This window comes from Corythoichthys intestinalis, chromosome 1 (genome assembly GCF_030265065.1).
Source record: "Corythoichthys intestinalis isolate RoL2023-P3 chromosome 1, ASM3026506v1, whole genome shotgun sequence".
Classification (NCBI taxonomy): Eukaryota; Metazoa; Chordata; class Actinopteri; order Syngnathiformes; family Syngnathidae; genus Corythoichthys; species Corythoichthys intestinalis.
Window position 1 is genome coordinate 24,529,550 of NC_080395.1, and position 13,088 is coordinate 24,542,637.

Below are 13,088 nucleotides of genomic sequence, written 5' to 3' on the forward strand. Positions count from 1 at the left end.
GGGGAGTCGATACCTTGTGCAAAACTGCTCCAAAAAGTCTCTTGAACCCATATTCCAAACCCAACAGGAAATCGGGTATTTTGGATCGAATGTGAAATTTTTATCAATTAACAGGGTGCACATTTGAGACCTTGTCACAGAGGGAGTTAGTTGGATCATCTTCAAAATTGGTGAGACTATTCAGGAGACATAGGAGATCTACAATTTTCAAAATGATGCGTTTTCATTCATGGGTCTGACCTGGGCGTGGTGCCAAAGTCGGCCATTTTTTCGTCAAAATGACAAATTCAGTAAATGACTAATAGCTCCTTGACACAACGTTCAATCTTTTTCATATCTGGCATGTATGTGCTGGATCCCACCCTTAACATGAGTGCATTGAAACATTACCCATTAGGCCTAGCGCCCCCTAGTGGGAACAGTAAAATGCCTTTTTTTACTAAACAGGCTCCTCCTCCAAGGGAAAAAAATATTCACTTGAAACCTGCATCAGGGGAGCCATAAGACATGTGTTCAGGTGCCTGATGAAAAATACTGAGGTTTGGTTGAAGCAGAAGAGTCCAACAGGAGAAGTGAAAATGACTGAAGCCATTTCGTCTCACCACAAGTTTTGAACGGTCATAACATCTACAACTTATCTGCGCCAAACATCTCGTGCTTGTTGAGTCATACTCTGAAGGGTCCTGTAGGGGTCATTTGCATCAACCCTACAGCGCCAACTAGTGGCAATAGAAAGTCACTCATTTTTCTAATATATGTCCAGGTCTTTTCAGGTTGAACACTGTAGTTTCAAGACCTTTTGAAATACTTATTTTACGGCCCATGTCCACATGTCTCTGTCTGTTGCCGTGACGACCCTTTATTCGCTCCTTTTTTGTAGTACTCTCCCCAATAGGGGTTTTTATCTCTTAGGTGTGTGAATGTAAAGAGGCGACTTTCGAGCATGTTAGGTTCTAATGAGATGATTAGAGAGGACGATCTGCCACCACCCTGACCTGCACACTGTCTGAGTTGCGTGACGTTCGAGTTGCGCTAGATTGCGAGGGCCCGTTCAGTCCTGCTTGCAGGCCTAGTCATTGTTAAACTTGCTGCCCAGTCTGAAGTGTGATGTGTCAACTCAGTCATTGTGTTAAGTGACAGGCTGTTCTCGGCAGCGTGAGCGTCAAAGTGTGACTGAATTTGAGTGGACTCACCCAATGAAGCATTTAACTCATTCACTCCCAGCCATTTTCACCGGTGCAACCCCCTTCGCTCCTGGCCGTTTTACTGGATTTTGACTGATTTTGCAAGGCCCACAGAAAATTCTGTTCTATTGCTTCGATTACGATTCATAAAGGTTCAAAAGCGATGATTTTCCCACGTAACTTTATGACAGCCGCTCGTAGCAGAACAAAATTCAAGACACGTCTGCCGCCGGGACACCTTTAACGGACGCACGCACAACGTTATAATGGATGCTGCCTGTAACTGAGTGAAATAATTACTCCTTTTCAAAAGACTGGAAAATAAATTTGTGTATGAGACAGGCAGGCAAAGAAGCGCGACCGCACAGTTATTTTTAAGAGTGAGAGGGGAAGAGCGACAATTCGTTGCTCATTGTCTTTCAGATGTCCAGCTATAGTTTCAAGTCATGTCAATTGAAAAATGTCCTGAGTGTGTTGCTAAGACACGTGTGCGTCTATAAGAGGTGAGTACACGAACCCTCTTGTACTATTTAGCCTTTATTGTTGTTGTTTTTGAGGTGTTAACTCATTCACTCCCAGCCATTTTTGCCGGAGCAACCCCCTTCACTCCCGACCGTTTTACTGGATTTTGACTGATTTTGTAAGGCCCACAGAAAATTCTGTTCTATTGCTATATAAACATGGAACCTACCAAAAGAAAGATTAGACTCTCTTCTTTCAGCAGAAAAAAAATAAGTTAATATCTTTTTCCATTCTTTAGAAATCAGCATTAGAAAATAGCTTAGTTTGAGCAATTTTCCAATTCCTGATATAAAAACGGAGAAATTGAGCTTTTTGTGAAAGCATACATTTCAAACATAACTTTGACTTTAACACAGCTCTTGTGACATCCCAAAATAACATAACTTTTACAAAATAACATAAACAAAAAGACAAATAGAGCTTTTGATAGCAAAGTAACAATTTATTTACACATAACTAACTGAGAGATGACGCTGTTGTGGCTGCAACAGCCGGGTAAACTTTTCCCTCATCACCGCCTGTCTCATAAAGATGGATTTTTTTATGAGTCTCTGCGGGGTCTGCTCGGCGAGCAGCATGGACTCAACGGCATCGTCCACTGCACTGGTGGTCACGGTCGTTCTGCTTGGTCGTCCAGTGCCTGGCATCCCGGGCGTCCTCTAGGTTGTTCTCCATTTGGTCGTCTTCCGCCGGCGCCCTGGCCGTGCGGCCCGGCCGTTCGTTGCCGTTAATTCGGGTTGCGAGTCTTACCGAATGCGCTACTTCCCTCTAGTGGCCAGTTTTATTGCTTTAAAATAGATTTTCAGCTTTGTGCTTTGGAGCTAAATTGGACCAGAACCCAGAGATGTCTTTTGTTTAAAAAAAAAAAAAAAAAAACTGTATAAGACGTTAAATATGTCTTTGGGACACTGAAACAATTAAAAATAGAACGTATTTATACGTTTTTGGGAGCAAATGAGTTAATAAAGACAAGCATTTTTCTACGTTATTCTTTTTTTAAAAAATAATTTGCATTATGAAGTGGGTAGCACGTCCACCTCACAGTTCTCATTATAATGTTTATCTTTTAAGAACTTCATGTCTCTCTATGGATCCATTTAAGAAAAACGTTAGGTGCAACCAATGCAAAAAATAAATGTCGAGCCTTGGTAATATAAGTCGCAATGTTAAATTTTTCTTATATTGTTCGGGCCTATCCTGAACAGAGCTATTCAAGTTATCAGTTGAAAATTGTTTTAGTTTTAATATTGCAATATAATATCGCAATATATCGCAATGATAGTTTTTTCCAGTATCGTTCATGCCAAATTTGGAGCAATTACTGCTTGCAAACCTTTTTATATGTTTGCTGTTAATTTGTTGAGGCAATCTGGAGAAATTCCACGACTACAGAATCCCATTCCATAAATTGAATTGGCTTGTTGGGGAATTCTTGCGCACCATATGCTCAAGGTTCTCCCACAACAGCTCAGTGGAGATGAGATTTCAAACTTTTGAACTGTAGTGTATCATTTTTTGATTCAATGTCAAATATAAATAAAGCTATTTGATGTGTTTATTGGTCAACAGTATTATCGCAAATAAAACATATCTGAGACTGACAATACGTGTCCTATCTAGAGCTGAAACGAATACTCGAGCAACTCGAGTTTAAAAACTGATCCGAGTAATTTTATTCACCTCGAGGAATCGTGTAATTTTGCCAGCTCTAAGCATCACGTTTTGCCCGGACTACTTTTAATGCAGGACAACGCGCTGACGTCACGTGCGTAGAGGAAGAAGCAATTAAAAAAAATAAAAAAAGAACTTACCGCAGCCGACAGCCGCTGCAAACTACGCCGACGTTGCTAAAAACTACGCCAGCATGATGCTAGTGTGGTAGCAGGTAGTGTCCAAATGCGTCTCATAGATATCGCATGCATTTAGGACTAGATGCGAAATGACAGACTCGGCCGCGTCTGGGCAGCGTTAGTAAGCAGCCGCCATCTTTAAGCAGTAGACTTTTCAGCGCTAATAAATATAACGTTACTGTCACTCGCTCACATAACGTTAGCCCTTCGGAGGGCTAGGTTTCTATTGATTATGACCACTGTCAATGCGTGGCTAACGTGTCTTACATACCGGCTTTATTTAATATGCATGAAAAAAATGAACAAAACTCGGACGAATATATACATTCAACTAACAGTACATAATAGAGGTGTGCAAAATTTCCGATTCTTAGATTATTCGCGATTCGGCCGTGGAAGATTCGAGAACGATTCACAAACATCCAAATTCCGATTATTGAAATATGCCAAGTAAAGCGGAAGTACAACATACTCAGCGCGCCGCGCGGGCTTCGGGACGGAACGGAGCGGGAGTAGCTTCTCATTAACCGGCCCCTCGGGTAATGCCAACGCTCAACTCACGGCTCTAGCTCAACTCATGCCACGAGATAAAAAAACACAACAACATACCTGCCTGCTGCCGAAAAGCTGCTACAAGTACAGCTAAGCTACATAATGTTACGGTAGATATCATTTATATAGGACTAGATGGATTGTAGACTCGGTAGCGGTAGCAGCACATCTGCAAAAAGCTAGATGCGGGCGTTAGTAAACGGCCGCCATCTTAAAGCAGTAAACTTCCCTGCAATGCTGTTGTAGCGAACCTTCCAAGCAAACCTAATTAACTTTTTATCTAAAATACTCCTAAATCGGTAAAATATTGACTTGAATCTATCTTTAAAATAGTTTTAAAACTTTCACATGTCAAAAGTAGACAAAAGGGAAATGATGGAATAACGGGAGCAATTTTAACAACTTTAACGGTTGATTCACAACATTAAATTAATTGAATGTAGTTTAAAGCTGCTGATACAGAATGGGGACTGGAGTTTTTTAAATTTAATGTTATTTTTGTATATTCGTTTACTGCTATATGTTAACTTGACACTGAAATAGTAGTTTGGTTTCGCCTGAGAGTATTTTTGAACAATTTTGGAACTAATGTACAAAACTTTATTTAAAAAAAAAAAAAAAAAAAAAAAAAAAAAAAAGGAGGGTGGTGCATCAATAATCGTTTTATAATCGAATCGGAGCCTCTGAATCGTAATCGTAATCGAATCGTTAGGTGCCCAAAAATTCCCAGCTCTAGTACATAAGTACTGTATTTGTTTATTATGACAATAAATCCTCAAGATGGCATTTACATTATTAACATTCTTTCTGTGAGAGGGATCCACGGATAGAAAGACTTGTAATTCTTAAAGGATAAATGTGACTTTGTATATTGTGACTAAATATTGCCATCTAGTGTATTTGTTGAGCTTTCAGTAAATGATACTGTAGCCATTTAACTGTTGTGCCCAAATGCATGATGGGAAGTGCAACCATAACTGTGCGTAGTGGTACCAATTGATATATCTTCTCTGCGTTGGGAAATAACATAGGGTGTTAAAAAAAGATCAATTACTACCTTTCTTCCCCACATTGTTCTAATGATATTTCCAATCGTAGGGAGAGGGATTGTAAGGCTTTAGCCAATTAAAAAAAGGCTCCAAAGGCTGCCAAAATTCACTCTACTCATTTTACGCTGCCTTTTAGCTCTATATTTATGTAAAACTGCGCCATTACAGATTGAACGCAACAATGCGTGAGTGGGTCGTGCAGCGCATGCGTTAATTGCGTTAAATATTTTAACGTGATAAATTTTTTTTTAAATTAATTACTGCCGTTAATGGGATAAATTTGATAACCCTACCTTAAGCCTAAACTAAAGACTCTGGATGAATGTAACATATTATGTCTGTAACGTTAAATACAATTAGAAAACAATTTAATAAAAAAAAATATATATATATATACTGGACTGTCTCAGAAAATTAGAATACACAATATTCTAATTTTTTGAGACAGTCCTGTGTATATATACAGGACTGTCTCAGGAAATTTCCTGAGACAGTCAGGAAATTAGAATATTGTGTATTCTAATTTTTTGAGACAGTCCTGTGTATATATACAGGACTGTCTCAGGAAATTTCCTGAGACAGTCAGGAAATTAGAATATTGTGTATTCTAATTTCCTGAGACAGTCCTGTATATATACACAGGACTGTCTCAAAAAATTAGAATATTGTGTATTCTAATTTTCTGAGACAGTCCAGTATATACTGTATATTAAAAAAAGGCATGTCTGATATTTTTTTGCCGATCCCGATACTTTGAAAATGACGTGATCGGACCTGATTGATCGGCATCCCAATCGATCGGGACATCTCTACTCAAAACGTAACTAGAACTTAAAAATAGCTTGACACAAAAGGAAATTCAATTGAAACACGTGGGAAAAACACGTAGCTTTCAAGTGATGTGTGTTATCAAGCGTAATGAAGTTTTTAGGTAAGAAATATATAATTTATATAATTTTTTTTTTTTTTTAATAAGATCTAGAAGTTTTTTTTGAGAGAAAGCAGTGAATCTTTTTTATAGTCACATCTGAGATGCAATTGTTGGCTGTTTTCAACAATATACATCGAAAATAAAAACATTTAATCCAATATTGAACCACTTTCAGTCAATCAGTCTTTTTTTCCTCATGTATATATATAATTGCTCTTTACCTAAAATAAAAAATGTTTTATCCGATTACTCGATAAATTGATAGAATTTTCAGTCGATTACTAAAATATTCGATAGCTGCAGCCCTAGTCCTATCACAGAATTTTTACTGTGAACCATAAAAAGCAATGCTTATTTTTCTTCTCTTTCGCCATAGCCTGTATGCATTCCCACAAAATAAATTGCCAAGTACTGTAGGTGGTTCTATTTGCTTCCTGGGGACCACCCACGGGGCCACTTTACGACCTGCAGGAGCTCATGGAGGGTGGACTCACTCGTTTGTGACCTTCTACCCCTGTGGATTACCGAGAAATTTAGTGTGTCGCACCTTCCATGCATGTAGATGCCAATAGATGAAATGAGATCTTTTAATAATGTTTTGATGAGTTAAAGAAGTTAAGTGGCATTGTTTTGGTGTCAAAAAATAAGAATATTCCTTGGGATTTTGAAGATTTGAGAGATTAGAATCAAGTTTTGTGTTTTGGCTTTCCTCAGACCAGGAACAAAAGTTTTAATCATAGATGGCCATACAACTTCGGGGACCTTAATCACAGGATTCCTCACAGTCAAGTAAGAACAACTCCAGCATCTCAGGGTTGTTTTAAAAAAAAAAAAAAAACAGCGAGCTGAAGCTAGCATAACAATACAAGCTGATTTTTGATTGTTGGGCGCAATAACTTCTGAGTGATGATCACTGCCGATTTCTCAGGTAATTCCACAACCACAACCAATCTATTCTCACGCTGAGCTGTATGTGCGTTTGATTTCCGCATCTTTGGTTCCAGCAAGCGAGAAAGCAGTACTAGCGTACCACTATTTTGGTTAACAGTTGGTATATACACCCGTGAAACTGGGTTTGGAGGTCTGCAAAATAATTTGCAATGAAAGACAAAAAGAGCATAGTGCATACTGACTCACTTTTCACATTGTTGCATGAATATGGTCTTTTTTTATGGTACACGTGGCGTTAGGAGTTAGGATTATGAGGGAGTTCCTTTAAAAAATATATACTGTACTTCGGTTCAGGTCCCTTGACTTAAATGTTTTGAGAACCCCTGGTGTTTGCAGTAGCTTTGGCATGACTGTCAGTCTGGTGTAGCGCGTTTCTGGCCCTGCAATTATCTTCCCGTGCTGATGCAAAACTTTGTTTGTGTAGGGACGTCTGACTGCCAGTGGTTAGATGTCGGGATGCCACTCCGTGTCGGAATGCCACGCTGTGGATTTGCACTGTTTGTTTTTATGCGCCAGAAGGAGAGACTCGGTATTTGACTTTTTTTTTTTTTTCCCCCTCTCTCTGTTCCAGGACTCCATAAATGAACCTCAGCGGATTGGTGACGAGCATTACCGCTTAGAAGGTAAGCCATCAACAAATGCATGCTACACTGCTTTTGATCCAAGCGTCTATGTTTTAGATGAAGAAAATTTCTTAAATTGCGCCTCCTTTCCAATTTTTGTTAAGGTTTTACCTCCCCCATGTACATGTCTCATCCCTTTAAGCCTCCCAAATGGGCTGATGAACACCTCTTCCCCAATACAAAGATTTATCCTGCCTAGTGGTAGATGCCCGAGCGTGACACAAAGATTTGGAAGCCTCTCTCGATTGAAAGTGCGACTTAAATGGCAGCTGCTGTCACACACAGGAAAGACAGAAAAGGAGATAGTGATGCTTCATTTTACCTAATTTCTCAATCTGTAAAGTTCAGTTGAAAACTTCTGTAATGACTAGCAGATCTCGTTAAATGGCAGAAATTCGTCACTTTGGTGAAAGTAATATGTGCTGCGAGGTAAGTAATAGAAAGTGTTAGTCGCGATTGTGGAAAAAAATGAAAAAGTTCAGAGAAAATAGAGATTCAACTCACTTCACTTCCATGTTTTTATAACATGCATATCTTTAAGATAAATTTTGTTTTGCCATCAAAAGCTCAGTCTTATTTTGTTGTTTTATAGTTGTGAGAGCTCACAGACGCAGAAAATAAGTCATAAAGTGGCTGCTTTGCTTGTTTTTGGCCTGCAGCTGTGTTTCGCCTTTTTTTTTTTCCCAATCAGAAACATTTTGTTAAAGGGATCCACCGATAGAAAGACTTGTAGTTCTTAAAAGATAAACGTTATTATGAGTTGAAATAATTTGATATTGAAACCCCTCTTGATTTTTTGGTTTTTATAAAATTTGTTAAATTAGTCTATTAAGTTGACATTGTTTTTGACATAGCATCTTCTATAGTATGACTCTAGCGACATAAACATGTCATCTGTTCAACCCTTCAATTTGAACTCGAAAGAAACATTAATGAGTTTGACAGCACTGTCGGTATTTCTCAAAACAAGCAGCAAAAGCCAAATGAACAGGAAAGACGGGATGAGACGAGAGAAGTAAAAAAAAATGTGTTCTGCCAAAAACTGTTACACTGGCGAAACGTCCTACAAGAGGCGAATTTGACATCCAAAGTACTACCGTGCGCTTTCAGTTTGTATAGATTAAATTCATACAGACTAAGATGCCTTAAGAAAATACTTAAATGTAGTACCATAATTTTCGGACTATAAGACCTGACTTTTTTCCTTAATTTTGAATCCTGCAGCCTACACTCCAGTGCGGCTTATTTGTTTTTTTTTTTTTGAGTTAATAGGCAACACTTTATTTGACAGCGGCGTCATAAGACTGTCAAAAGACCATCATAATTATGACATGACACTATCATGGGCATTACTGCATGCTTATGACAGATGTCATTAAGTGTGATCCGGCAAATTATGTCCCTAACTCAATTTATATCCAGCTCTGATCTTTTACGTCCATTCAAAAGTGGGATAATTTGCCGGATAACACTAAATGACATCTGTTGTAAGCATTCATTAATGCTCATGACAGTGTCATGTCATAATTATGATTGTCAAATGACAGTCTTATGGCACCACGGTCAAATAAAGTGTTACCAAATACCATAACTAGCAATTAATGAACTAACCGGAACAGTAACTGAAGAAATACTTTGCACAGAACATGAATTTTGATTATTACTTACATCTGCAGCGCTGCAATGCATACTAGGAGGTAGGTGAGTGGGAATCCTTGGTACCTCACGATACGATACTGTTTGCGATACAAAGCTCACGATAACGATGATCTGACGATATGGCGTTACAACGATTATCCATACACTGGTCAGGAAATCATTCTAGGATATTCTAAAAACAACTAATAAACAGAAAAACAAGCTTCTGCTGTGAATTGGAATGAGTTTATCACTAGTAGACGTCCAATCCATTTGAACTGGGAGGGTCCCACTTCAAATGGATTGAACGTCTATGGCCGTCAGTGGCAGCCAATGCCAGGCAACGAGGTAATTTTAGGCTATTTACGGTCATTTACCTGTTGATTTTCAGTTACTTCCTGTTGCTTTTGGTGTATTTTACGGGTCACTTCCTGTTTATTTTGTGTTACAAAACAGGATGTGACCTGGAAATCAGCAAAATGATTAGGCAGTGACTCAAACTCAACAGGAAATGACCTGGAAATGCCCTAAAATGAACAGCAAGTGGCCTGCAAATGCCCTGAAAATCTGACAGAATGACTGTGAATGCTCTGGTTTCGAATAAACCAACATTCCCAGTCTAAATGGATTGGGTGTCGAGCACCGTCAAGGCAGCCTTAGGGTTAACTGAGACACTGTTATGATGGAAGATTTTGGTAGCAACTTGTTCGTTCATTTTAATTTTTATTTTAGACATTGACACCTTTTTAAAACAACATCTCGATTCTTGGCAGGAGCATATTTGATATTGATTTGGATCTCACAGCACTACTTAATTCACTAATGTTATGTAACATATTTTTGTATTTGAAGTACATTTTTTGTTAAATTTACACACTACTTTCTGTAGGCGACCAAAATTTTGTCTTGCCAAAATTTGACCTTTATATCTTCATTAAATGATAAATGTTTTTTCAGTGAAACAAATATATTTTTGTACATTCAACATCATTTCGGAGGGTCTTAGCTTTGATATGAGCCATTTCTGAAACCAATTGAATAATTAAAAGGCAGGTTGTTAGCAATTGTTTCTACAAAATGGATAAGCGACAAGACTTTTGTCAGGGACTGTAGTGTTCTGTTGTTCTTGATTGATCAGTTAAGACGCTCTGAAACAGCTGTCTACATAGAGAACTCTGCTTTGAAAACGGCAGGTGGTGAATGAGTTCAGACACCTGGAAACAGTTTTGATTGTAATAAAAATGCATAAACCGTCTCATTTAAAACCAGTTGAGGAGTAACTCGAGATGATAGATGCTTTTTTGTTTTGTTTTTGTTTACATGCGCGCTGGCTAGCAATTACACTTGGCCGCTAAGAAAAAGCTATAAAAAAGCAGGATTAACTCCCTTGATCACCAGATGAAGAAAATGTGACTTCCCCTACCCACAAAGGCAGAGTCATCCTACTCATCCCCATGCATTTAGCCTTGGAAGAGAGACAGGAGGCAGCAGATATGTGTAATACAGTAGCCAAGCTGGATGAGCGCGAGTGTGGCAGCGTTCCCAACCTGCGAGTTTCGGATTGCCCTCGCCGTGCCCCTCAGAGCCAATCCCACGGCGGTTTTCTGGCGTATGCACTTCTAAAGCGGGTAGGGGGGGGTTCAATGATCCCACATTACTGTTTCTCCTCCCGGCGTTTCATTAGCTATCTCGCCACCATATTGAGCCTGCCACCGAACAGATTTGCCCCTCGTGCGCACGATCAAACAGCGGGAGCCCCGCCTCTCTCAATCTCCAGAAAAAAAAGAAAGTTCCCCGGGATGTTCCCTTTCATTTCCGGCCTCCTCCCGACACGACGGGGATGATCAGACTGCTCTGCTTTGATCCGCTTTCGGATGGCGCGGGAAGAAAGTGGGCCGTCGCGTTGTGTCTGCTGCCCTGGCTGGCGCGCAAACAAACAGTGTTTCCGATTTGACTCGGCTTAATTAATTAGCGATTCTGTTTTTATTCCACGGGCTGGACTGATCCTCTTCCAGAAGGTTGGAGAATGGGGACTTCAAAGTGGGATGGGAGGAGTAGCTAAAAAGGGAGGGATAAAGGGGTGTGGTCTGCAGATGTGGCAAAAATCAGTAGCTACTTGAGTGAGAAATGGATTGGACGTCTAAAAAAATCAATATACCTGTCTGGGGATAGGGGATGAAATATACAAACTAATAACTAAAGATTACAGTTCACAAACACAGACATACAAAAATGATCTTATATTCCACCCAAAACAAACAATGCATCAGATAATGCCCACTTTCTTTCCGCAATTCTGATTGCGACATCACAACCGGAATTGATGATCAGTCGAGCGTTCTACTGTTGCGCAAGCTATTACATGTTGACCAGTGTTGTTTTTGGCAGCCCTTTTAATTTTTAGTCGATATTGTAGCATCTACAAGGACAACGCCAACTTGGTGATAATACACGCTCAGCAGGAAAACAGTACATTATTTTCAATTAATTATACCTACCTGGAGGTCAGGAACTGGATGTTTTAACCCTTTAACACCTAAGCCTATTTTGGCCGAATTTGCATGCATTTGAGGTTGCCTTTATATTTCAAAGAAAAAATTGTTTACACTGGCCAAATTGGGTCCCTTTTTTCAGGACACCTTGAACTTCATGTCTAAACTGTTGTTTTCTTCACTGACCAATTATAATCCACATTTTGGACCCAAAAAGACAAAAAAAAATCCCAAAATCTTTGTTCAAAATTTGTAATGTTGACGTCCCATTGACAACCAAACATGCTCGACCAACCGTTTTGAAGCTTGATAATATTTATTCAGCTTGTTAGGATAAACATTCAATAGAAAAAAATAAGATTGAATAGTTTTATGTTTGACAATTCAACACAAACAGCAGGTATGGTCATAGGCGTTTTTGGCCTTTACACATACTATGGTCAAAACAGGCTATATAGTGTGCAAAATAGTGAGAAAAAAATGTATATATATCATCTAACACAAAAAGGGTTTAGAAGATATCTCTTAGTGAAGTTAGGTGTTGTACCCATCACCTTATCAAAAGTATATAAGTACATGCAATCAAGCTTCTCGCACACACATCTACATAAAAATTGAAAAGATTATAGTGAAGAAAAAATATATATAACATTGAAAAAAAGTATTTTAAAAAATATTGACAAGCAGTTCAATTTCATGGATTTTTCAGGCATGCGACCCAATAAAGTTTTTTTTTTTTTTTTTTTTGCGCACTCAATAAAGCTTCTTCTTGAACAGGTCACGGAGCTGCGTCACACACAACGTCGCACAGCCTACTCTTTCGCCTTTTGCGCTCTACTGTCACTTCTACTCGCCGAGACGCCGATTCATCAGAGGAAAACAACGACAAATACGACTCATCTTCTTCCTTGAGTTAATGAAATAATGCATTAGCTTGTGCTAAATGTAGTTTTAGATTCATTCTGCACGTTTCAAAGTCGTTTGCTTAAACCAACCAGTGTTGTGCATTTTTCGGCACGACACCGCCCGCTGCTTGCTTCGCATGCCTCCCTTTCAATAGTTGGCGCCTCGCTCGGAAATTTATTAAAAATGATCACATTCGGTTCGTCCTTCCTGACATCACAACGACTGTTGGGATAAGTAGTCTTTTGTGCTGCTTTCGCTTTTGAAAAAGGACAAGAAATGATGACAATATGGAGATGGATGCATGGTCCATGCAGCGTTTTAATGCATATTTGTGAGTGCAATAAAACTATAAAACTCAAATGACATTATCTCTCGTTTTTCTTGGCCGAT

General features: G+C 39.0%; 1 protein-coding gene across 1 annotated transcript in view; it reads left to right on the forward strand.

Moving 5' to 3' along the window:
- nkd1 (NKD inhibitor of WNT signaling pathway 1) overlaps window positions 1-13,088 on the forward strand; it is a 95,799-nt gene that overhangs the window by 60,170 nt on the left and 22,541 nt on the right. The window contains exon 4 of the mRNA XM_057834652.1: window positions 7,611-7,662. Within this exon, the coding sequence (XP_057690635.1) occupies window positions 7,611-7,662 (52 nt within the window). The remainder of the gene's footprint in view (window positions 1-7,610; window positions 7,663-13,088) is intronic.